The sequence below is a fragment of the Malaya genurostris genome, chromosome 2 (assembly GCF_030247185.1).
Source record: "Malaya genurostris strain Urasoe2022 chromosome 2, Malgen_1.1, whole genome shotgun sequence".
Classification (NCBI taxonomy): domain Eukaryota; kingdom Metazoa; phylum Arthropoda; class Insecta; order Diptera; family Culicidae; genus Malaya; species Malaya genurostris.
The window spans coordinates 190,934,598-190,958,153 of NC_080571.1; the positions used below are offsets into that span (position 1 = coordinate 190,934,598).

General features: G+C 39.1%; 1 protein-coding gene across 2 annotated transcripts in view; it reads right to left on the reverse strand.

The window, feature by feature from the left end:
• LOC131432881 (homer protein homolog 2) overlaps positions 1 to 23,556 on the reverse strand; it is a 73,040-nt gene that overhangs the window by 22,468 nt on the left and 27,016 nt on the right. Inside the window, exon 4 of one of the 2 annotated variants that reach the window (XM_058599441.1) lies at positions 58 to 240. In XM_058599441.1, coding sequence (XP_058455424.1) covers positions 58 to 240 — 183 coding nt within the window. Of the gene's footprint in view, positions 1 to 48; positions 241 to 23,556 lie in introns of both variants that reach the window. The other variant, XM_058599440.1, reaches the window with a different exon arrangement.

Consider the following 23,556-nt stretch of genomic DNA (forward strand, 5'->3'; position numbering starts at 1 on the left):
TTTGCATGTAGTTTTATTGTGAAAAATAGCACAAAACAGCGTACATACCATACTCACATTAGTAGCAGGAGTAATCGGGGCTTCAATGGTATTCGGATCAAAACTGTCACTATTAGACATTGAGGATCGCGCAGTAACTGGAGAAGCATTGGCCGAGGTAACAGTGGAATTGCCGTTAGCTGATGATTTATTTAACGCATTTTTTGTCGCTTCTTTAACTTCTTGAAATTTTTCGATAAACTGAAACAATATATGTATATATATAATAATTAATGTCAAACAATTTTACACGGTGAACACAAAACATCATTTGCTTGCAAAAAATCGAATTTCTCAAGAAGGGAAGAAGACATACCCGCCGTAATAAATGTTTTTGATTTTTGAATTCATTTTTACACCGCGATCTTAACTGTAACGTTGCTAGCAATAAACTGTCAAAGTTAGGATTCGATCATTGGCGCGACATTTGTCAACAAGTTAAGCCCGTATTCGAGCGAGTTGCGCTGCGGTACGCTCCGCGCGTACGGATTATGATAGAAACATTTACTGCTCCCAAAGTATTAATCTTTCAACACTGAAACTTTGCCAAGATTGAGTAAAACCCTAAGGCATCTTTTTTCAATTAAAAACAAAAATAAATTTAGCCCAAGTTTAAAATTTTTGTTGTGAATACGACTTACTTTACTATGGGGCGCCTTTTCAAAATTAGCCATATGGAAGAATATCTCGACTTGTATTAATAGCAGCAACATAATTCTTTCACTATTTCATCAAAAATATGATCAGGAATTTAGGATAATATTTTGAACAGTGTGAGATAACCACAGAACAACTCAAAAATTAGGTTTTCTGAAAATTTTCAAGCAACCCGGAAAACTCTTTACTTTTGCTTGGGTTTTTTGCGCAAGGACGACGATTTTGAGGTAGTCAGGCACATATCTTCAACTGAACGTTATAAAAGGGAAACCGTGGTCGAAAATCGATCATTTTTTCTTGTGCGTTGGATGAAAGCAGACGTCGGGGCGAGAAGACGCATTCAAACAGCGGCATCGGAGAGTGCACCTTCTGCGTGATTAAAATCCTCAAACGCTCAGGTCGTAGTTCTCATTTGCCTTCCGGTCGTCAAGGCGAGAAGACGCATTAAACCAGTTTCGCATCATTTGGCACTGCGAGCGGATGTGTCGGTCTGTACGCAATGCTAGTTTCAATTCAAGCAAGAACGATTGCATCAACTGCTGGTGCTTTGCATTGGAGAGAAAGAAAACAAGAAGCGAAAAGTGGACAATATTATTTAAAATTAGCTGTTCTAATGGCTCTAAATGTTATCTAAAGAACTATTAAGATTACTTCTTTGCAAATCGAAGGTAGAAATCATCAGTTTAGTGAACATCCAAAATAATTTGATTTGCTTCGTGCACTTTTCGCTGTGCGAAAATCGTTCGAGAAAAATGCTCCGAACTGTGCTAAATATCGTAGAGAATCCCACAATTTGGTCCTTCTAAAAGACAGAAATGAATCCTGTACAGCTCCTTGATAGCTTCTTTCAATGAAATATGCTAATCTGAAATGAGATAATCGACGTCGTTGTTTATAATCGTTGAAAATATGTAGTGGTGAAAGGGAGAAAGTTTCGCAATTCACACAATCGATCAACTATCAATTCGAATTCCAAAGTGTAAAGAAATCGTGCCAGTTTTATTTGAATTCACGACATCCAGTTATGACATTACACATCCGAACTTTTTTATTTGTTTATCAATTTTTAACTTTTTTCATTAAACTATTTAAGTTTATTTGAAAGCTAAGGAAAAGACGACAATTTCATGTCTTGGACGAATTTTTGTATCTTTATTAGATTTTATAGTACAGACTGTTGAAAAAAGCTCTTTTTTAAAAACGCTAAACTTTAAAAAAACATGTGACTTCGACATGTTCGGACAGGATAACCGCTGATACAATAGTTTAGGGCTAGGTAGTCAGGTCTAACGAACAGGGTCGTCAAATGGTGAGATAACTAAGTCCTCACAAGTTTCTATCTCATGCCTCCCCGAGCGTCTATGATGATATTTGGTCAATAGAACGGCGTCGACAGGGTGCTATCGCTTTCTGCGTTAGTAGCAGAATGAGAGGGTGCGAAATGGTTTGTAGTTTGAAGCTCATTCTAAAGTGCAATATTTATGGTAGTTAATTGCCACATGTGGTTCTGTTGTTTGTTGCATTATTTGTTATATATTGAATTGAATTATATTACATTGTGTTATATATTGTTGTTATTATTATTATTAATATTATTATTATTACTATTATTTTAATTATTATTATGATTAACAAAGAAATATTATATTTCCTGCAGTACTGCGACGAATGAAGAGCATAACTTACACTGCGAGATTAACGGTTTTACATTGTATAATAGCATATTATTTCATATAGTATCTTCTGTTTTGTTACATTATGTTGTATGGTATTATACTGCATTGAATTATATCATATTTTATTGTATTATATTATATTACAAGTATATGTATTGTGTTATAGTATATTGTTAGAATATATTGTGTAATGTTATATTATAATGTGCTTTACGATATTATATTATACTGTGTTATATTATGTTATATATTATTACATATCAGGAGTCAGAACAAGTTGGCTCAAATGGCACGTTCCCCTTGATATTTTGAGATTTGTGCCTTGGCATCAATTTGTTTTTAGCATCATTTTCCCGATATATAAGAGGGAAGGGTTGAAAGGAAATGGTAAGGGTTGGACTAGGAGGATGGGAAAAATTGACGACACAAAAACACATAAAAGCAGAAGTAAATTCTGCACCCCTAAGGGATGCTGAACAATCTGCTGAGGAACACATTTAGTGAAAGCAGAAGTAAATTCTGAACCTCTACGAGGTCCCGAACAGTCTGGTGTTAATAAAACCTCCAACCCCCGAGAGGATCTAGAGATCTTACAAAAGCGACACCATTCTGCACTCCCGGAAGAATGCAGAACGATTCGCAGTATGTACGAGCAGAAGTAAATTCGGTACCCCCTAAAGGATGCCAAACAATCTGCTAAACCCTATTTAAGGTGAATACAGAAGGGATTCATTCACTCCAGGAAGAACGATGAACCCTTCTGACTATAGCTCCTTACCACAATGGGTGAGAAACGAGAGAATATTCTTTAATTTTAGCTCCGCATACACAGACTCAACCATGTATAGATAACCAAAAACCAGGATACGTAGCTGCGTCAATGCGGGAAAGTTACATATCAGATGATATGAAGTACCATAATCGCATTCACACATTCGCAAGTATATCGACAACGGGGAGGGGCAGGGAGTGCATCAGGGTATTTTACAAGTGAATGACTGGATGATGAAGTGGATTGCCAACCTGAGTCACGTGGGGGAAGCTTTGTGTTTTTCCCTGAAGGTCTGAAATGAGTAAGACGCACCTTTCTAACGAACAAACCATCAGGCGGGTTTAAGCTGGCATAGCGAAATTCTTTATTATATGGCCGGATGTTCTTGCTGGAAGGCGCCGGGTCCTCAAAACCCATTTTGGCCTTCTTAACAGCAATTATATGAAAGCTATATGATAATCAAATTCGGATCTACTGTGTCTACCCGCATACATTGGTAATGCCTTGAACTGACGGTGGCTTCAAACATACAACATACAACAACAACAATATACAACAGGTAGTCAGGTCTAACGAACATTCAGGCAAGACAAGCTAGTCTGTTCGATTCGAGAGTTAAGAGAGTTCAGTTGTGGAAATCAAATGTAACGTGAATTGTTCTACAATTTAGTGAAGAAACTTTAACTAGTAAAGTGAAACTTTACTATTACAACAAAAATCCAACACGTGGAACTTTTGTTTTAAATTCAAACTAACAAACTAGTGTTTAACACGCAAAGTTGGCTGACCGACTAAGAAGTTCCATCGAGGATCATCGCACGCCATCCCTCATCCCTTAGGCGTTTCGTGTGAACCAATTAGAAGATTTCAACACTAAAGCGGTGGATTTCAATCCACCAATTCACAATTTTCATGAACCGTGAGTAACCTCTCCCTTTCTTTTTCTACAATTTTATGCCCAAAAAAATTAAATGAAAAATATTAATTTACGAGCTATCTTTGATCAAATTCAAAGCTTGGAGCAAAGAATCGGTGCAAAGCCCGAGACATGATATGTGTAAATGGAAAGCCCACTACCTTCGAGGAGGTAGCAGACATGTTACACAGTGCTTATGGTGATCGCAATAACATTGCGACTTACCAAACACAACTCTGGTCATTGAAAATGACCGAATCTTTACACATTTATTACAAACGCATGAAAGAAATTATGGTTAACATAAAATCTTTAGCAAAGCAAAATCAAACCTACTTGGCACACTGGGAAGCAATAAACCAGTTTCTAGAACAAAAATGTTTGGCTGCTTTTATAAATTGACTCAGTAAACCATATTTCGGATATGTTCAAACCGCTCAACCTAGTGATTTAAAGGATGCCTATGCATTCTTGTGTAGATTCCAAAAAGCAGAGAAAACTAAAACACACACCCAAGCAGCGTTTGAGCAACAACCTAATTTCAACAAAAATGATAAGCCTTTTAATAAATCATACAACAAATACCCGGAAGCACAATCTTAAACTCGACACAAAAGTTCATCTGTCAGGCAAAAAACGACACCAATGGAAATAGGCCAATCGTTGCGTCCTAAAAGAATTTACAATCACGATGCCGAGCAGGATGATAACGAATTAGGTATAAGCGACACCGAAGAGGAAGTAGAAGCTGAAGAATCAAGTGTAAATTTTCGAATTCTCTTTTCTCACAACGCGCTGACCTGAATGGAATAAATGAACTACCCTGTGTAACAGTTAAACTCTTTGGCAAAGACGCAAAATTACTAGTAGACAGTGGTTAAAAACAAAAATTTCATTTCTCCCCGTCTGATCCCGAAATCAAAACAAGTAAGCTTCAAAGCCATTCGAATTTCGAAAACTTCAGGGCAACATACAATAAAATATTTATTACGACGCTCTTCGGTCTGAAACAAAAAGGCCATTTCTACCTTTAAAATTTTCATACATTTTTCGACGGTATCATTGGTTAAACTCTCTGATTTAGAAACTCAAATTGACGTGAGCAATCATAAATTACAATAATAAAATTAGGTCCGCCGCGGATCACACTGACTGAAAATTCGACGAGAATTATTAAACTCCCCGTTTCTCAAGACAGTAGCAACGTTCACCTTTCTAATGATTTAAAAATAGATAATGCCCCGATAAGAAATTTTGGCCAAACTGTGACATTTCATTGAACGTTAAAAACAATACAGGTTGCAGAGGTGAATAACATAAACTTAAATAACCTTCATCAAACATCTCACACAGGCTACGCAGAATTAAAAAAAAAATGATTAGAAGTCGTCATCTTAACTCAGAAGAAAAACCCGCATTATTGAAAACCCTTTCTAAAAATTCCAAAATCCTTCACAAAGATGCAGAAAAATTGTCTTGTACTTCCACATCGAATTAGAGCAGTTGACGACATTCCAGTGCACTATGGTCCGAAACGGGAAATTAGCGTGACAAAAATATTTTCACTATTAAATATTAGTTTTTTGTAGTTGGTGTCTTCACAAAAGTCAGTTGTCGTATGTTCGAGTCTCGACCTGGAAGGATTCTTAGTGTCAGTAGGATCCATAGTACTAGCCATGCAATGATTCTGTACACTAAGAATCGGCTGCGAAGTCTGTTGAAACAGAAAGGCCAAATTCCACAAAAGGAATGTAATGCCAAGACTTTGACTTTGTCTTCACAAAAGTTGTTTGTAATCAAATGGCGCTCCTTTTGATGAAAAAAGTTACTAGGGTGGTCCTCATTTAGATTGAAATCTAAAATCTAACTTTCTTAATTGAACTCAAAAATGATTTTGTTGTACAATAAAGTTGTGGGAAATTTTATTTTAAGCAACTTTGTTTGAAAAAGCACCTCTCTAACTCTTCATTTGATCGAGTTACATCAATTTTCCGAATAAAAATAGGGTGGCCCCTAAAATTTCACTTTTTTTGTTCTAACTTTTTTGTGAAATGTTCTACGGAAAAGTTGTCTCCAGAGGAGTTGTTGAACTAATCATTGCGCATGATTTTGTTTAGCCAAGCTGTATCATATGAGCTGCCAGTAAAAAGTTATGATAGTTTTTCCATCAAAAACTAGTCATGCTTCAAACATCAATATTCATTAGATGCCAGATCGATAAAAATGTATCCTATGCGGCTCCTGAAAGGTCATAATATAAGTATAAGTTTAAGAGAAAATTGGAAGGGTGTTTTTTTTTTTTAACTTATTTAAATTAGTTTTAAAAAAACCTTCAGAAATCAGTTCGGGTTTACATCTCATCCAAGTCAGTCGATAAAACAAAACCGCTTACGTTGGGGACAGAAGAAACCAAGTACAGTATTGTGTAGTGAACAATAGACCCCGAAAATGAGTGAACCAAACGAACAAAAGCTACCACCGGTACGAAAGAATACAGTTATTGTTGACTTCAGACAGTGCAAAATTCGACCTTCGATACGAGAACTTGAAGGTTTGCTTAAGGAGCAAATGCATCTTGACATTAAACGTGTGCATTTACTTCAATGCAATAAGACCAATAATGTTGTTTATATCCAGCTCTATAAAGAGTTGGATGCAATTCAATTCGCTAAAGACAATAATAATGTGCACTATGTGGAGCATGAAAATATCAAGTACAACATTCCAGTATATATGGAAGATAGTGCTATAGAAGTGCGTGTGCATGATCTTCCCTCAAGCGTCATCGATTCTTATATTCGCCATACCATGTCCCAATGCGGGGAGATTCTCTCTATCGAAAAAGAAAAGTGGAAGAATTTTTTCCCCGGTATTCTAAATGGCGTACGTTTGTTACGCATGCGCTTGAGGAGGCCTATACCTTCTTATGTGACATTCGGTCAGGATACAAGAATACTTTGCAAATCACTTGTTACCTATATATTTATTTATTTATTTATTTATTAAACAAAATCCATCGGACTGATGTCTAAATGGACTAACAGAGTGGGAAAAAGGCCATCTGAGTTGAAAAATGTATATCATTCTCAGATAGGCATAAAATCCACTATCTTTTAAAACAATCACACAAATTACATGACAACTACACAACTACTTAAAAGCTATTACAAACAACTTATAACAAATTAAATTATCCATAGTCAGATTATTTCAGAACGCTTGATTTTTTCAACGAAGCGGCGGGAAGGCTCTCCAAACTCAAACAACTCTTCTACTGTAGTGAATGTTCTTATGCATGCAGTAATTGGCTCGTTGTATCCGAATACAGTCCTATGGAATCTGTTCTGAAGCAGGTTTGTTTTACGCAGTGATCTATTCGGTATTCGAAAATTGAGGTCATAAAGCAGTTCAGGAGCATCAATCTCTCCGTTGATCAACTTAGCAATTATCAACGCCTGTTGAGTTTTTCTACGTCGCTGTAACGTGTTGATTCCTAACAATTGGCCATATTCAGGGTGGCAAGTTAACTGGATCTCTCCACGGTAAATTTCGTAATGCCATACGAACAAATCGTTTCTGCACTCGTTCAATTCTAAGGCTCCACGATACTTGATACGGAGTCCAGATTACCGACGCGTTTTCGAGAATTGGGCGAACAAGTGAGCAATTCAAAGCCTTAAGGCAATGCGGGTCTTTAAAGTCCTTTGCAATCTTAGCGATGAAACCCAATTGACGTGTTGCTTTCGAAACGATTTGAGAACAATGAGCATCGAACGTCAATTTAGCATCCAACTGTACACCAAGATCACACACTTGATCCACTCTAGAGATAATTGTACCATCAATGTTATAGTCAAATATGACTGGAGATGAAATCCTATGAAATGTGATGACTTGGCACTTGGTTACACTTATCATGAGTTTGTTTTTCCTATACCAATCGGTGAACAATGTAAGCATACATTGTAGTCGCTGGCAATCATCTACACTACGAACAGTGAGATACAGTTTTAAATCATCTGCCTAGACTAATTTACATCCAGCTCCAAAAGGAAAGCCACATCGTTGAAGAATAATACGAACAACAGGGGTCCTAAGTTACTACCTTGTGGGACACCTGATTTATTCGAAAACTCGGATGATGTGCTGTGGTCTATTTTCACGCGTAATTTCCTATCGGAAAGATATGAGTCCAACCAAGATACGAGTTGCGAAGATAATCCAAGGCGAGATAATTTGTAAAGAAGTATTTTATGATCTTTTTGTCAAAAGCGGCTTTGAGATCGGTATAGATAACATCCATTTGTGTTTTAGCTTCCATACTAGTTATGCATGCTGATCGAATGAGATATAATTCTTTGCGCGATCCAAAATTGCAACACTCACAATTATCTCGAATAATTCCGACGATGCCGAGAGGCTTGTTATTCCACGATAATTCGCTACATTACGTCGATCACCACTTTTATAAATGGGACAAATAAACGACTGTTTCCATATACGAGGGAACCTAGCTTGCTCAAACGATCGATTGAAAATTATGCTCAATGGTTCTGCTAAAGTTGAAATACAGCGACACAAAACAACGGATGGTATACCATCCGGACCAGGAGAAAAGGAGCGTTTAAATTTTTTTGCTGCTTATTCAACCAAGTATGGTGTAACGGTAAAAATATCCAAATCCAACAAATCGGTAGGTACATTAGAAGCAGCGTCATTCGCGTCGAATGTCGAAGTAGAACAACTCGAGAAAACACCGGCAAAGAAACTCGCAAATAGTTCACAAGATTCTGGAATTGAAGCAGAAACCGTATTGTCCAAAAATACGTTTGAGGGGATTGAAGAACATTTCCTCTTTGAATTTACGAATCGTCAGAAATTACGAGGGTTTCTTCGGGGGTTTGTCTGCACTTTAAGTACATACGATCTATACAATGTCGAATTCAGTGTGCGATATGCATTTACAGATTGGTGAAATTTTATAGTATTTGCTAAGCATCGATTTCGCCGCAGCTTACGTTGACAGGAATTCCGCTCACGTTTCAATTGACGTAATTTTGATGTACTCCATGCTGGAGTGACAGCCGGCCTGATACGAGGAACATTACTATCAAGCCACTGATTGATTTCACTGCAAAAAATCCTTGCCATATCGTCAACGTCCTCGGTTGAAAACAAGTCCGGTTTCTGTAAAAATAACCACGTCAAATTCGCAGTCAGCAGAAGTCAGGAACAGATCGTCAATTTTCGTCCTTAGTCCTCTCACGTTCTGGTAGAAAATGGATACACTGCTGTCATGATCAGGAATACGCTGCAAGGGGTAACTATTGAATGCAGGTGGTTGGACAGGATTGTTTTAATACTCGCCTCTGACGGGAGCACAAGTGCTCCCATTGTCCACTGTAGATCGCAGTGCATTCAAACAGTTGCCACTGGAAGCATTTGCTATAACGTCAAAATTCACGAACTCTCTAAACATTACTCCTGAAGGCCAACTTGTTGCGTCGAGTGCTTGCTGCTTTAGTACTGGGTCAAGACCGATTTTAAACGAAATATAGTTCAAATTAGCTGCATCCACACCTTTTGGTACGAGACGAATGACTTCGATCGAACCAGTCAAATTTAGGCAGCGAGCCACTATCTTCTGCACGTCATTATTGCTGATTAGTGGTTGAAATCCAGACAAGTACAGCCAAAACTTAGGAGGTGCTGAAGCAGGCATGATGAATGGAACAGAGAGATCTCCAAAATCGATATCATTTGTGCCACGGTCAAAAACTGGGCGCACTGACAGACCGTCTTCGCCCCGACGACGTTTAGCGTTCAATGCAGGCCATACTGGCATTCTTCCGTCACGGGAGTTTTGAGTGGAAGCACTAACAATGCAATCCACTTTTTTACTAAGTACCTAAACAATACCAGATAGCTGCTGGATCTGTGTATTGATATTGTTGTTGCTAGAGTCGGAACATTCAGGTTTTTGATTTTGGTCCTCAATAAACGCACGAATACTTCTGCCGTTCATCTCGTTCTTGCATTTTGTGCAAATAAATACTGCTTTACCTTGGGCAAATACATCCTTACAGGAACGGAGTCCAATAAATGAATCTAATCGTATTCAACTTTGCTCTATGTTGCAACCTGTCGTGTCTAATGAACTAACGACTCCAGTCTTGATGGATACGCCCGGATCAGTGGCGTCTCATTTTCCGAGACAGCCATGTAACCAAAAGGTGCAGTTGTTTTCATCTTCCGAGCAAACCCTGTTACATACTGCTATCGTTTGCATTCGTAATTCCAGCGGAGAACGTCAGGAGTGTCGTGCGGTTCTTGATTCCTGTGCAATGTCGAGCTTTATCACAACTGCCTGCGCTAACCGATTGCGCTTAAAGGCTTCCCCCTCGCAGGTGTCGGTTTTAGGATTCGGTGGAACAGGAAAAAGGATAACCGAATCGGTGTGAGTTCAATGTCATCATATTTTGAATCATTTTCGGAGCTTCTCGTTACTTCAAATATCACTAGCAAGTTACCGTTGAAATCATTCAACATTTCGAGCTGGAGAATTCCCAAATGGATGGATCTAGCGGATCCTCATTTCAATAAAACGGCCAAAGTTGATATTCTCTTCGGTATAGTTGACTGGAATAAGATGATGCTTAGCAAGTGTTACAAGCTATCGGAAAATCTTCCTAGCTTTAGGCAAACTGTTTTTGGTTGGGTGGCAGGTGTTAACGTGTCAGAAAGAGAGAGCTATCCCGTATTGCACACTCTATTAGTAACGAATGAACAACTGGATGATCAAATTGCTAAGTTTTGGCACATCGAAAGTTACGGATCAGATACAAGTTGGTCGATTGAAGAGCAAGCAGCTGAAGAACATTTCGTATCCACTCATAACCGTGATTCAACAGGTCGTTATGTTGTGGCACTTCCACTCAAGGGTACAGAATTTGTATTGGGAGATTCAAGCCATGTTGCCCATCGAAGGTTCCTTCTGTTGGAAAAGCAACTTGCAAGAGACCAACAATTCCGTCACAATTCCGTTATTTCATGCCACATCACGCAGTCATCAGACCCGACAGTAGTACCACGAAACTGCGAGTTGTTTTTGATGCTTCGGCCAGAACTAGTAACGGAAAATCGCTGAATGATCAGTTGATGAAAGAACCCATCCTACAACCAAGTTTAATCGATACTCTACTTCGCTTCCGAACTTACAAGGTCGCCGTTACTTCAGATGTTTCGAAAATGTTTCGACAAATTTCGCTTCGCAAAGAAGACCGTCGATTTCAGCAGATTTTATGGAGACCTAGTATCAAGGACGAGATCAGTGTTTACCAACTCACAACGGTTACATATGGAACGGCATGTGCTCCATTTCTTGCTACTCGAACCTTGATGCAGATGTGTGACGACGAAGCAGAGCAATTTCCATTGGCGGCGCAAATCGGTAAGAAAACCGTGTACGTCGACGATGTATTATTTGGTGCTGAAACTGTTAACAAGGCATGTGATATAAAGAAGCAACTAGTGGAAATGTTTGGAAAGGCGGGATTCAAGTTACACAAGTGGTGTTCAAATCGCAATGAAGTATTAACTGACTTACCTAAGGATTGCCTAGAACAAAAGGTACTATTCAAGGATGAAGGGCGCACTAAAACTCTTGGGTTAACTTGGCAACCCAGTGAGGATGTTTTCAGTTTCGAAATATCGTCAATCGCTAGTAACGAACACGAAGCAACCAAACGCACTGTTTTGTCGGATATTTCGAAGTTGCTCGATCCGCTCGGACTAGCCGGGCCAGTTATCATGACGAGTAAGCTAATAATGCAAGAACTATGGCAAACAAAACGGAAGTGGGATGAAACATTGGAACCAAAGTTGGAAAATTCATGGAAGGAGTATCGTCATCAACTGCTAATTATGCAAACAATTCGCATAAGTCGTTGTGTGTTCCCTCTTTCGGATACAAATTTTGTCGAATTGGTTGGTTTTTGCGATGCATCGCAAAAGGGTTATGGGGCATGTTTGTATTTGAGGGCTCGAAATACGCTAGGTCAATTATCGATTCGGTTGTTGTGCTCCAAATCGCGTGTCGCACCTCTCAAGGCAAATAGAACCACGATTCCGCGCTTAGAACTTTGTGGAGCCCTTTTGCTCGCTCAATTAGTAGAAAATGTCAGACGACCACTACCTGTCATAAACCGAGTCCGACTCTGGTCAGACTCCACTATCGCGCTTAGCTGGATCAATACTTGCCCCAGCAAGCTGGACGTATTTATTTCAAATCGTGTGAGTAAGATCCAAAAGTTGACCCAACCCGGAGAGTGGTCCCACGTCGGCACACATGAAAATCCGGCTGATTTAATCTCGCGCGGTATAATGCCCAACGAATTGGAATACTGCGCTTTGTGGTGGAACGGACCACCTTGGTTGCGAAATAACGATATTGCTTGGCCTAAAGGACCTCAACTTATTGCCTCAGAAGATTTGCCTGAAGTACTCACGGTTACTGCCATGCCGGTGGCAGTGGAGAGATTCCAGATGTTCGAGAACTGTAGCAAATATTACATCATGCTTCGGGTCATTGCACGCATTAAGCGTTTGTTCCAGAATCGCCGCAGAACTTCAGAGGAACAATATCGAGAAGAATTCACGTCGGAAGAGCTCAGACAAGCAAAGCTTACCATTGTCCGACTGGACAAGCAGGAGAGCTTCCCGGAAGCATTCGTTCAACTAAGAAAGCAGGTAAGATCGAAGAACCATTCGCTAATACCGCTTTCTCCCTTTGTAGACAACCATGGAGTTCTCAGGGTAGGGGGACGTTTGTCAAAATCATCGTGCTCATACGATAACAAATACCAGATGATTCTACCAAAGAGCCATCCCTTCACAACCGCAATCATTCGCTGGGTGCATGAGTCCAATATGCACGCCGGTATTCAAATCACGTTAGCATCAACGCGGAAGGAGTTTTGGATTATTAGAGGCAGAAGTGCGGTGAAGAAGGCAGTCAAGGATTGGGTGGTGTGCTTTAGGAGCAACCCTCGTCCTGTTCGTCAGTATATGGGGGATTTGCCTGCCTGTCGGTTAGATGGCAAATACTCGTTTTATCGTATCGGAATTGATCTCTGTGGACCTGTGTTTTTGAAGCAGCGCAACAAACGATCGACAGTTGAACACAAGGCTTTGATTGCGCTTTTCATATGCTTGGCAACGAAAGCGATCCATCTGGAATTAGTGAGTTAGCATTTTTAGCGGCATTCGATCGTTTCACCAGTCGTCGAGGAAAACCGCTAACCGTATGGACTGACAACGGTACGAATTTCGTCGGAACAGCCAACTTGTTTAACGAATGGGACAAATTTTTCACTAGTACCGAGAACAAGGACAATATTCAACGAACCTACGGTAACGAGATCGAGTGGCGCTTCAACCCCTCAGAGGCACCACATTTCGGTGGTATTTGGGAGTCTAACATTCGCCAAACAAAGGTTTTACTGATAAAATATACGGCAGGTGCATCGTTAAGTTTCGAAGAAATGTTGACCGTCTTGTGTCGAATTGAAGCCATTCTAAATTCGAGACCAATTACACCGATATCGGATGACCCAGAAGATTTCGAACCGCTCACTCTGGGTCATTTCCTTATTTTCCGGCCGTTGAACGCCATCGCTCGTCCCGACGTCAGCGATCATCAAACATATCCAAGACGACGTTACGAACACATTCACGAAATCATCCAACAGATTTGGAACCGTTGGCAGTTGGAGTATGTTTCGTCACTACAACAGAGGCACAAATGGCATGATAAGGTGGATGTTCAAGTTGATCAACTTGTTCTTATAAAAAAGGATAACATGCCTGTTCAAAAATGGTTACTCGGCCACATTGTCAAGGTTTTCCCAGGGTCCAGAGGCGTAGTGAGGGTCGCTGATGTTAAGACGCAGAATGGAATCTTGAGGAGGCCCATATTTAAATTATGCTTCCTCCCTATCGACGAAGAGCACAGTTTCGAAAGGCAACTCTTTCAACGGCGGGAGGATGTTCGAGATGAATCTGTCGAACCAGTACAGCCTGCAGTAAGGAACATAATTTCGAACGCAGCCTCAGTTGTTCAACCTCAATTGAAGTAGTTATTTTGGTAATAAATTAATTGAAATTGTTCTGCAATCTATTTTCGGCTATAGTTTTTGTGTCTCATTTCTCGGAAGGATAATGTATGGAACATTTGTAGAACTAATTTGATACTATTATTTTGCTGAAGAAAGTATGTTGATACGTTAAGGCGTTTAAGAGTTATGCAATGGTTATGAGTTTTTTAAGGTATTTTTAAGACTAATTTAAATAAGTTAAAAAAAATAACACCCTTCCAATTTTCTCTTGAGTTTTTACTTATATTATTAACTTTCAGGAATCGCATAGGATACATTTTTATCGATCTGGCATCTAATGAAGCTTGACTAGTTTTTGATAAAAAAAACTATCATAACTTTTTACTGGTAGCTCATATGAAGAAGCTTGGCTAAGCAAAGCAATGATTAGTTCAACAACTCCTCTGAAGACAACTTTTCCGTAGAACATTTCACAAAAAAGTTAAAACAAAAAAAGTGGTTTTTTATGAGCCACCCTGCTTTTACTCGGAAAAATTGATGTAACTCGACCAAATGAAGAGCTAGAGAGGTGCTTTTTTCAACAAAGTTGCTTAACATAAAATTCCCCACAACTTTATTGTACAATAAAATCATTTTTGAGTTCAGTTAAGAAAGTTAGATTTCAGATTTTAATCTAAATGAGGAGCACCCTAGTAACTTTTTTCATCAAAAGGAGCGCCATTTGATTACAAACAAATTTGTGAAGACAGCAACTACAAAAAACTAATATTTAATAGTGAAAATATATATCTTGCCATATCGTCAACGTCCTCGGTTGAAAACAAGTCCGGTTTCTGTAAAAATAACCACGTCAAATTCGCAGTCAGCAGAAGTCAGGAACAGATCGTCAATTTTCGTCCTTAGTCCTCTCACGTTCTGGTAGAAAATGGATACACTGCTGTCATGATCAGGAATACGCTGCAAGGGGTAACTATTGAATGCAGGTGGTTGGACAGGATTGTTTTAATACTCGCCTCTGACGGGAGCACAAGTGCTCCCATTGTCCACTGTAGATCGCAGTGCATTCAAACAGTTGCCACTGGAAGCATTTGCTATAACGTCAAAATTCACGAACTCTCTAAACATTACTCCTGAAGGCCAACTTGTTGCGTCGAGTGCTTGCTGCTTTAGTACTGGGTCAAGACCGATTTTAAACGAAATATAGTTCAAATTAGCTGCATCCACACCTTTTGGTACGAGACGAATGACTTCGATCGAACCAGTCAAATTTAGGCAGCGAGCCACTATCTTCTGCACGTCATTATTGCTGATTAGTGGTTGAAATCCAGACAAGTACAGCCAAAACTTAGGAGGTGCTGAAGCAGGCATGATGAATGGAACAGAGAGATCTCCAAAATCGATATCATTTGTGCCACGGTCAAAAACTGGGCGCACTGACAGACCGTCTTCGCCCCGACGACGTTTAGCGTTCAATGCAGGCCATACTGGCATTCTTCCGTCACGGGAGTTTTGAGTGGAAGCACTAACAATGCAATCCACTTTTTTACTAAGTACCTAAACAATACCAGATAGCTGCTGGATCTGTGTATTGATATTGTTGTTGCTAGAGTCGGAACATTCAGGTTTTTGATTTTGGTCCTCAATAAACGCACGAATACTTCTGCCGTTCATCTCGTTCTTGCATTTTGTGCAAATAAATACTGCTTTACCTTGGGCAAATACATCCTTACAGGAACGGAGTCCAATAAATGAATCTAATCGTATTCAACTTTGCTCTATGTTGCAACCTGTCGTGTCTAATGAACTAACGACTCCAGTCTTGATGGATACGCCCGGATCAGTGGCGTCTCATTTTCCGAGACAGCCATGTAACCAAAAGGTGCAGTTGTTTTCATCTTCCGAGCAAACCCTGTTACATACTGCTATCGTTTGCATTCGTAATTCCAGCGGAGAACGTCAGGAGTGTCGTGCGGTTCTTGATTCCTGTGCAATGTCGAGCTTTATCACAACTGCCTGCGCTAACCGATTGCGCTTAAAGGCTTCCCCCTCGCAGGTGTCGGTTTTAGGATTCGGTGGAACAGGAAAAAGGATAACCGAATCGGTGTGAGTTCAATGTCATCATATTTTGAATCATTTTCGGAGCTTCTCGTTACTTCAAATATCACTAGCAAGTTACCGTTGAAATCATTCAACATTTCGAGCTGGAGAATTCCCAAATGGATGGATCTAGCGGATCCTCATTTCAATAAAACGGCCAAAGTTGATATTCTCTTCGGTATAGTTGACTGGAATAAGATGATGCTTAGCAAGTGTTACAAGCTATCGGAAAATCTTCCTAGCTTTAGGCAAACTGTTTTTGGTTGGGTGGCAGGTGTTAACGTGTCAGAAAGAGAGAGCTATCCCGTATTGCACACTCTATTAGTAACGAATGAACAACTGGATGATCAAATTGCTAAGTTTTGGCACATCGAAAGTTACGGATCAGATACAAGTTGGTCGATTGAAGAGCAAGCAGCTGAAGAACATTTCGTATCCACTCATAACCGTGATTCAACAGGTCGTTATGTTGTGGCACTTCCACTCAAGGGTACAGAATTTGTATTGGGAGATTCAAGCCATGTTGCCCATCGAAGGTTCCTTCTGTTGGAAAAGCAACTTGCAAGAGACCAACAATTCCGTCACAATTCCGTTATTTCATGCCACATCACGCAGTCATCAGACCCGACAGTAGTACCACGAAACTGCGAGTTGTTTTTGATGCTTCGGCCAGAACTAGTAACGGAAAATCGCTGAATGATCAGTTGATGAAAGAACCCATCCTACAACCAAGTTTAATCGATACTCTACTTCGCTTCCGAACTTACAAGGTCGCCGTTACTTCAGATGTTTCGAAAATGTTTCGACAAATTTCGCTTCGCAAAGAAGACCGTCGATTTCAGCAGATTTTATGGAGACCTAGTATCAAGGACGAGATCAGTGTTTACCAACTCACAACGGTTACATATGGAACGGCATGTGCTCCATTTCTTGCTACTCGAACCTTGATGCAGATGTGTGACGACGAAGCAGAGCAATTTCCATTGGCGGCGCAAATCGGTAAGAAAACCGTGTACGTCGACGATGTATTATTTGGTGCTGAAACTGTTAACAAGGCATGTGATATAAAGAAGCAACTAGTGGAAATGTTTGGAAAGGCGGGATTCAAGTTACACAAGTGGTGTTCAAATCGCAATGAAGTATTAACTGACTTACCTAAGGATTGCCTAGAACAAAAGGTACTATTCAAGGATGAAGGGCGCACTAAAACTCTTGGGTTAACTTGGCAACCCAGTGAGGATGTTTTCAGTTTCGAAATATCGTCAATCGCTAGTAACGAACACGAAGCAACCAAACGCACTGTTTTGTCGGATATTTCGAAGTTGCTCGATCCGCTCGGACTAGCCGGGCCAGTTATCATGACGAGTAAGCTAATAATGCAAGAACTATGGCAAACAAAACGGAAGTGGGATGAAACATTGGAACCAAAGTTGGAAAATTCATGGAAGGAGTATCGTCATCAACTGCTAATTATGCAAACAATTCGCATAAGTCGTTGTGTGTTCCCTCTTTCGGATACAAATTTTGTCGAATTGGTTGGTTTTTGCGATGCATCGCAAAAGGGTTATGGGGCATGTTTGTATTTGAGGGCTCGAAATACGCTAGGTCAATTATCGATTCGGTTGTTGTGCTCCAAATCGCGTGTCGCACCTCTCAAGGCAAATAGAACCACGATTCCGCGCTTAGAACTTTGTGGAGCCCTTTTGCTCGCTCAATTAGTAGAAAATGTCAGACGACCACTACCTGTCATAAACCGAGTCCGACTCTGGTCAGACTCCACTATCGCGCTTAGCTGGATCAATACTTGCCCCAGCAAGCTGGACGTATTTATTTCAAATCGTGTGAGTAAGATCCAAAAGTTGACCCAACCCGGAGAGTGGTCCCACGTCGGCACACATGAAAATCCGGCTGATTTAATCTCGCGCGGTATAATGCCCAACGAATTGGAATACTGCGCTTTGTGGTGGAACGGACCACCTTGGTTGCGAAATAACGATATTGCTTGGCCTAAAGGACCTCAACTTATTGCCTCAGAAGATTTGCCTGAAGTACTCACGGTTACTGCCATGCCGGTGGCAGTGGAGAGATTCCAGATGTTCGAGAACTGTAGCAAATATTACATCATGCTTCGGGTCATTGCACGCATTAAGCGTTTGTTCCAGAATCGCCGCAGAACTTCAGAGGAACAATATCGAGAAGAATTCACGTCGGAAGAGCTCAGACAAGCAAAGCTTACCATTGTCCGACTGGACAAGCAGGAGAGCTTCCCGGAAGCATTCGTTCAACTAAGAAAGCAGGTAAGATCGAAGAACCATTCGCTAATACCGCTTTCTCCCTTTGTAGACAACCATGGAGTTCTCAGGGTAGGGGGACGTTTGTCAAAATCATCGTGCTCATACGATAACAAATACCAGATGATTCTACCAAAGAGCCATCCCTTCACAACCGCAATCATTCGCTGGGTGCATGAGTCCAATATGCACGCCGGTATTCAAATCACGTTAGCATCAACGCGGAAGGAGTTTTGGATTATTAGAGGCAGAAGTGCGGTGAAGAAGGCAGTCAAGGATTGGGTGGTGTGCTTTAGGAGCAACCCTCGTCCTGTTCGTCAGTATATGGGGGATTTGCCTGCCTGTCGGTTAGATGGCAAATACTCGTTTTATCGTATCGGAATTGATCTCTGTGGACCTGTGTTTTTGAAGCAGCGCAACAAACGATCGACAGTTGAACACAAGGCTTTGATTGCGCTTTTCATATGCTTGGCAACGAAAGCGATCCATCTGGAATTAGTGAGTTAGCATTTTTAGCGGCATTCGATCGTTTCACCAGTCGTCGAGGAAAACCGCTAACCGTATGGACTGACAACGGTACGAATTTCGTCGGAACAGCCAACTTGTTTAACGAATGGGACAAATTTTTCACTAGTACCGAGAACAAGGACAATATTCAACGAACCTACGGTAACGAGATCGAGTGGCGCTTCAACCCCTCAGAGGCACCACATTTCGGTGGTATTTGGGAGTCTAACATTCGCCAAACAAAGGTTTTACTGATAAAATATACGGCAGGTGCATCGTTAAGTTTCGAAGAAATGTTGACCGTCTTGTGTCGAATTGAAGCCATTCTAAATTCGAGACCAATTACACCGATATCGGATGACCCAGAAGATTTCGAACCGCTCACTCTGGGTCATTTCCTTATTTTCCGGCCGTTGAACGCCATCGCTCGTCCCGACGTCAGCGATCATCAAACATATCCAAGACGACGTTACGAACACATTCACGAAATCATCCAACAGATTTGGAACCGTTGGCAGTTGGAGTATGTTTCGTCACTACAACAGAGGCACAAATGGCATGATAAGGTGGATGTTCAAGTTGATCAACTTGTTCTTATAAAAAAGGATAACATGCCTGTTCAAAAATGGTTACTCGGCCACATTGTCAAGGTTTTCCCAGGGTCCAGAGGCGTAGTGAGGGTCGCTGATGTTAAGACGCAGAATGGAATCTTGAGGAGGCCCATATTTAAATTATGCTTCCTCCCTATCGACGAAGAGCACAGTTTCGAAAGGCAACTCTTTCAACGGCGGGAGGATGTTCGAGATGAATCTGTCGAACCAGTACAGCCTGCAGTAAGGAACATAATTTCGAACGCAGCCTCAGTTGTTCAACCTCAATTGAAGTAGTTATTTTGGTAATAAATTAATTGAAATTGTTCTGCAATCTATTTTCGGCTATAGTTTTTGTGTCTCATTTCTCGGAAGGATAATGTATGGAACATTTGTAGAACTAATTTGATACTATTATTTTGCTGAAGAAAGTATGTTGATACGTTAAGGCGTTTAAGAGTTATGCAATGGTTATGAGTTTTTTAAGGTATTTTTAAGACTAATTTAAATAAGTTAAAAAAAATAACACCCTTCCAATTTTCTCTTGAGTTTTTACTTATATTATTAACTTTCAGGAATCGCATAGGATACATTTTTATCGATCTGGCATCTAATGAAGCTTGACTAGTTTTTGATAAAAAAAACTATCATAACTTTTTACTGGTAGCTCATATGAAGAAGCTTGGCTAAGCAAAGCAATGATTAGTTCAACAACTCCTCTGAAGACAACTTTTCCGTAGAACATTTCACAAAAAAGTTAAAACAAAAAAAGTGGTTTTTTATGAGCCACCCTGCTTTTACTCGGAAAAATTGATGTAACTCGACCAAATGAAGAGCTAGAGAGGTGCTTTTTTCAACAAAGTTGCTTAACATAAAATTCCCCACAACTTTATTGTACAATAAAATCATTTTTGAGTTCAGTTAAGAAAGTTAGATTTCAGATTTTAATCTAAATGAGGAGCACCCTAGTAACTTTTTTCATCAAAAGGAGCGCCATTTGATTACAAACAAATTTGTGAAGACAGCAACTACAAAAAACTAATATTTAATAGTGAAAATATTTTTGTCACGCTAATTTCCCGTTTCGGACCACTGTGTAGTGCACACGAAAACGTACTTGGGCAAAATTCCGATTCTAGAAATGAGCAAAACGAGTCATGATTTGGGGAAAATAGTATATTTTCATGTTATGATAATACACCATGATTAAAAGTTCTCGGATCCATGATTCATTTGAACTGATTTCGCAAGAAATTTGGATTGATTTCGCAGAAATTTTTGCGATTTTTTTTCCAGAATTATCGTTCAACAAAATAAATTCAAATATTTTGGATGATAAAAAGCATCATACGAACATTACGTAATTTTTTGTCTATAAAATTAATGGTAATAATAATAGTACTGTTGTTTTACCGTTGAATTCCACTATGTTTACGTCATTACACTCTCACAAGTCACTATTTTCACAGTCACTATTTCCACGAAAGTGAAAACGTTATAATACAGATACATATTTTGGAATGTTATTTACATCTTTCTTCAGTGTACTAAGTTTAATAAGTTTATTGAAATAATGCTGCAGTGATGTTCCTTTTATACAAACGTAAGTAGGTAGAAACGTAAGTAGGTAGAAACGTAAGTAGGTAGAAACGTAAGTAGGTAAACCACAGAAGGAACAAAAAAAAATTGAAAAGGAAAAAAAGGAAAAAAACAGGTAACAGAAAACCTGGAAGAGTTAAGTGTTTTCTATGTTTGTTTTTATCTTGGATATGGGCAGTAACTGGAAAAGCCAAGAAGATCTATTTTCTTGGTCTCGGTTTAATAAATAAATGGAGTTATTTTTGAATATTTCTAAACTTTATGCTGAATTTAATTTCCATGGATTGAAAATTTGTCTTAAGATTTTTATGTCATTAGAAGTGAGTTAATGATCTTCAAAAAAGGCATGTTCTGCTACTTTTAACTTGAAGTGATGCGGTAGTCCCTTTTCGAATTCTTTGGATGCTTTCGCTATTTCTGAGATATGTTCCTTCGAACGAATGTCTAGTGTTTTCTTTGTTTGTCCGATGTATATTTTATCGCAATGAGGACACGAGATTTTGTATATCCCAGACTTTTTCAAATTCTCTGTGGGATCTTTTGTAGAACCTAGTAAAGTTCATACTTCTGAACACTAAATCTAAATCAATTTTTTTATAGTTTTGATTTTAATGGGCGTAAAATATTTCGATTGAAGTCCACCGTTATTCTTTTAAAATTTTCAGAAGGGGAGGTCAAAGTTGTAAGTGATTGTTTTTTCAACAGTCTTAATTTTTTATCGAAGATGGTTTGAATTGTATGCTTTGGATAACCATTGAACTTTCCAATTTCGAAAATAAAGTTATTCTCTTTTATCACAGCATCTTTTCTAAGGGGCAAGGATAGCATTCTGTGAATCATATGGTAGAATGCTGCCATTTTGTGTTGATGGGAATGATTAGAAGTATTTGGTATGACACGGTCCGTATTGGTAGGCTTCCTATATATTTCGAAAGTTAAGTATTTTGCCTCCCGGACAATAAGAATATCCAAGAAAGGTAAACTGTTGTCTTTCTCTTCCTCATAGGTGAATTTAATATTTTTATGTAAATTATTAATTATTTCTAAGAAGTTTGATAAATCGTTGCATACTTTTTTTATAATATCTGGAAGGGGGTCGGCTTTTTGTTTCCAATAAGGGCTGTAATTGATTTTTTGGGTTATCAGATTGTCATAATCTTATTTGTCCATAAATACCACTTTGTTTCCCTTATCAGCCTTAACATAAAATACAGGCTTTTCCCGCAATTGTTTCACTAGTTCTTTATCACCCATATTTTGTTTATTTTTCAATGAAGTATTTTTAATGATACAATAGTTCTGGCGTCATTAATTTGAGAAAAAGAAAGATTGCAGTTATTCAGGCCTGTTTATACGTCTATAATAACTTGTTCGAGGTATATTTTAGAAGAAATTGCATAATTTAACACAAGGTTGAGAAGTTTTGTTTGTTCGTTGGAAAAAATTCTGAGATGAACGATTGATTAGGAAGCCTTCTAAAAACTGTATCGCAGGTTTTGGGGGTCGGCGTGTGGAATTTTTTAAACGTAAATTTTCGAATTTCTTGTGAAGAATTCGTTTGCGCTCAGATTCGCAATGTTCTGGAAAATTTCGAAACCTTGAGGATATTGTTTCGCTAATTTTAAATGAAGATTATAACATTCCAAAGTTTACACGTTCAGAATGCTAAACCATTTTTTTGGTTTCGTGTTGAATTTTATTTTGAATATTTTTAGAAAAAGATCTCCCACCCTTTACCTTGCAGCATGTCGGAGTTAATCCAAATCTACTGCATTTTTTTAAAAAAATGCAATGTCTCTCGATATTCCCACAATTTTCTTTCTTAACTTAATAAACCTATTAGGCTCACTTGGCTTGGTAACCATTGTCACTAAATTTATGTTTGAGCTGTTAGTAGAATATTCTCACTAATAGTACTGTTATTGTACCGTTGAATTCCACTATGTTACGTCATTACACTCTCACAAAGACACTAATTTTCCGAAAGTGTATCAAACGTTATAATACAGATACGTATTTCGGAATGTTATTTACATCCTTCTTCAGTGTATCGGTTTTATAAGTTTAGTGAAAGAATGCTGCAGTGAAGTTCCATTTATACAAACGTAAGAAGGTAAACCACAAAGGGAACAAAAAAAATTGAAAAGGAAAAAAAAAACAGGTAACAGAAAACCTGGAAAAGTTAAGTGTTTTCTATGTTTGTTTTTATCCTGGATATGGGTAGTAACTGGAAAAGCCAAGAAGATCTATTCCCTTGGTCTCGGCTTAATAAAGAGATGGAGTTATTTTTGAATATG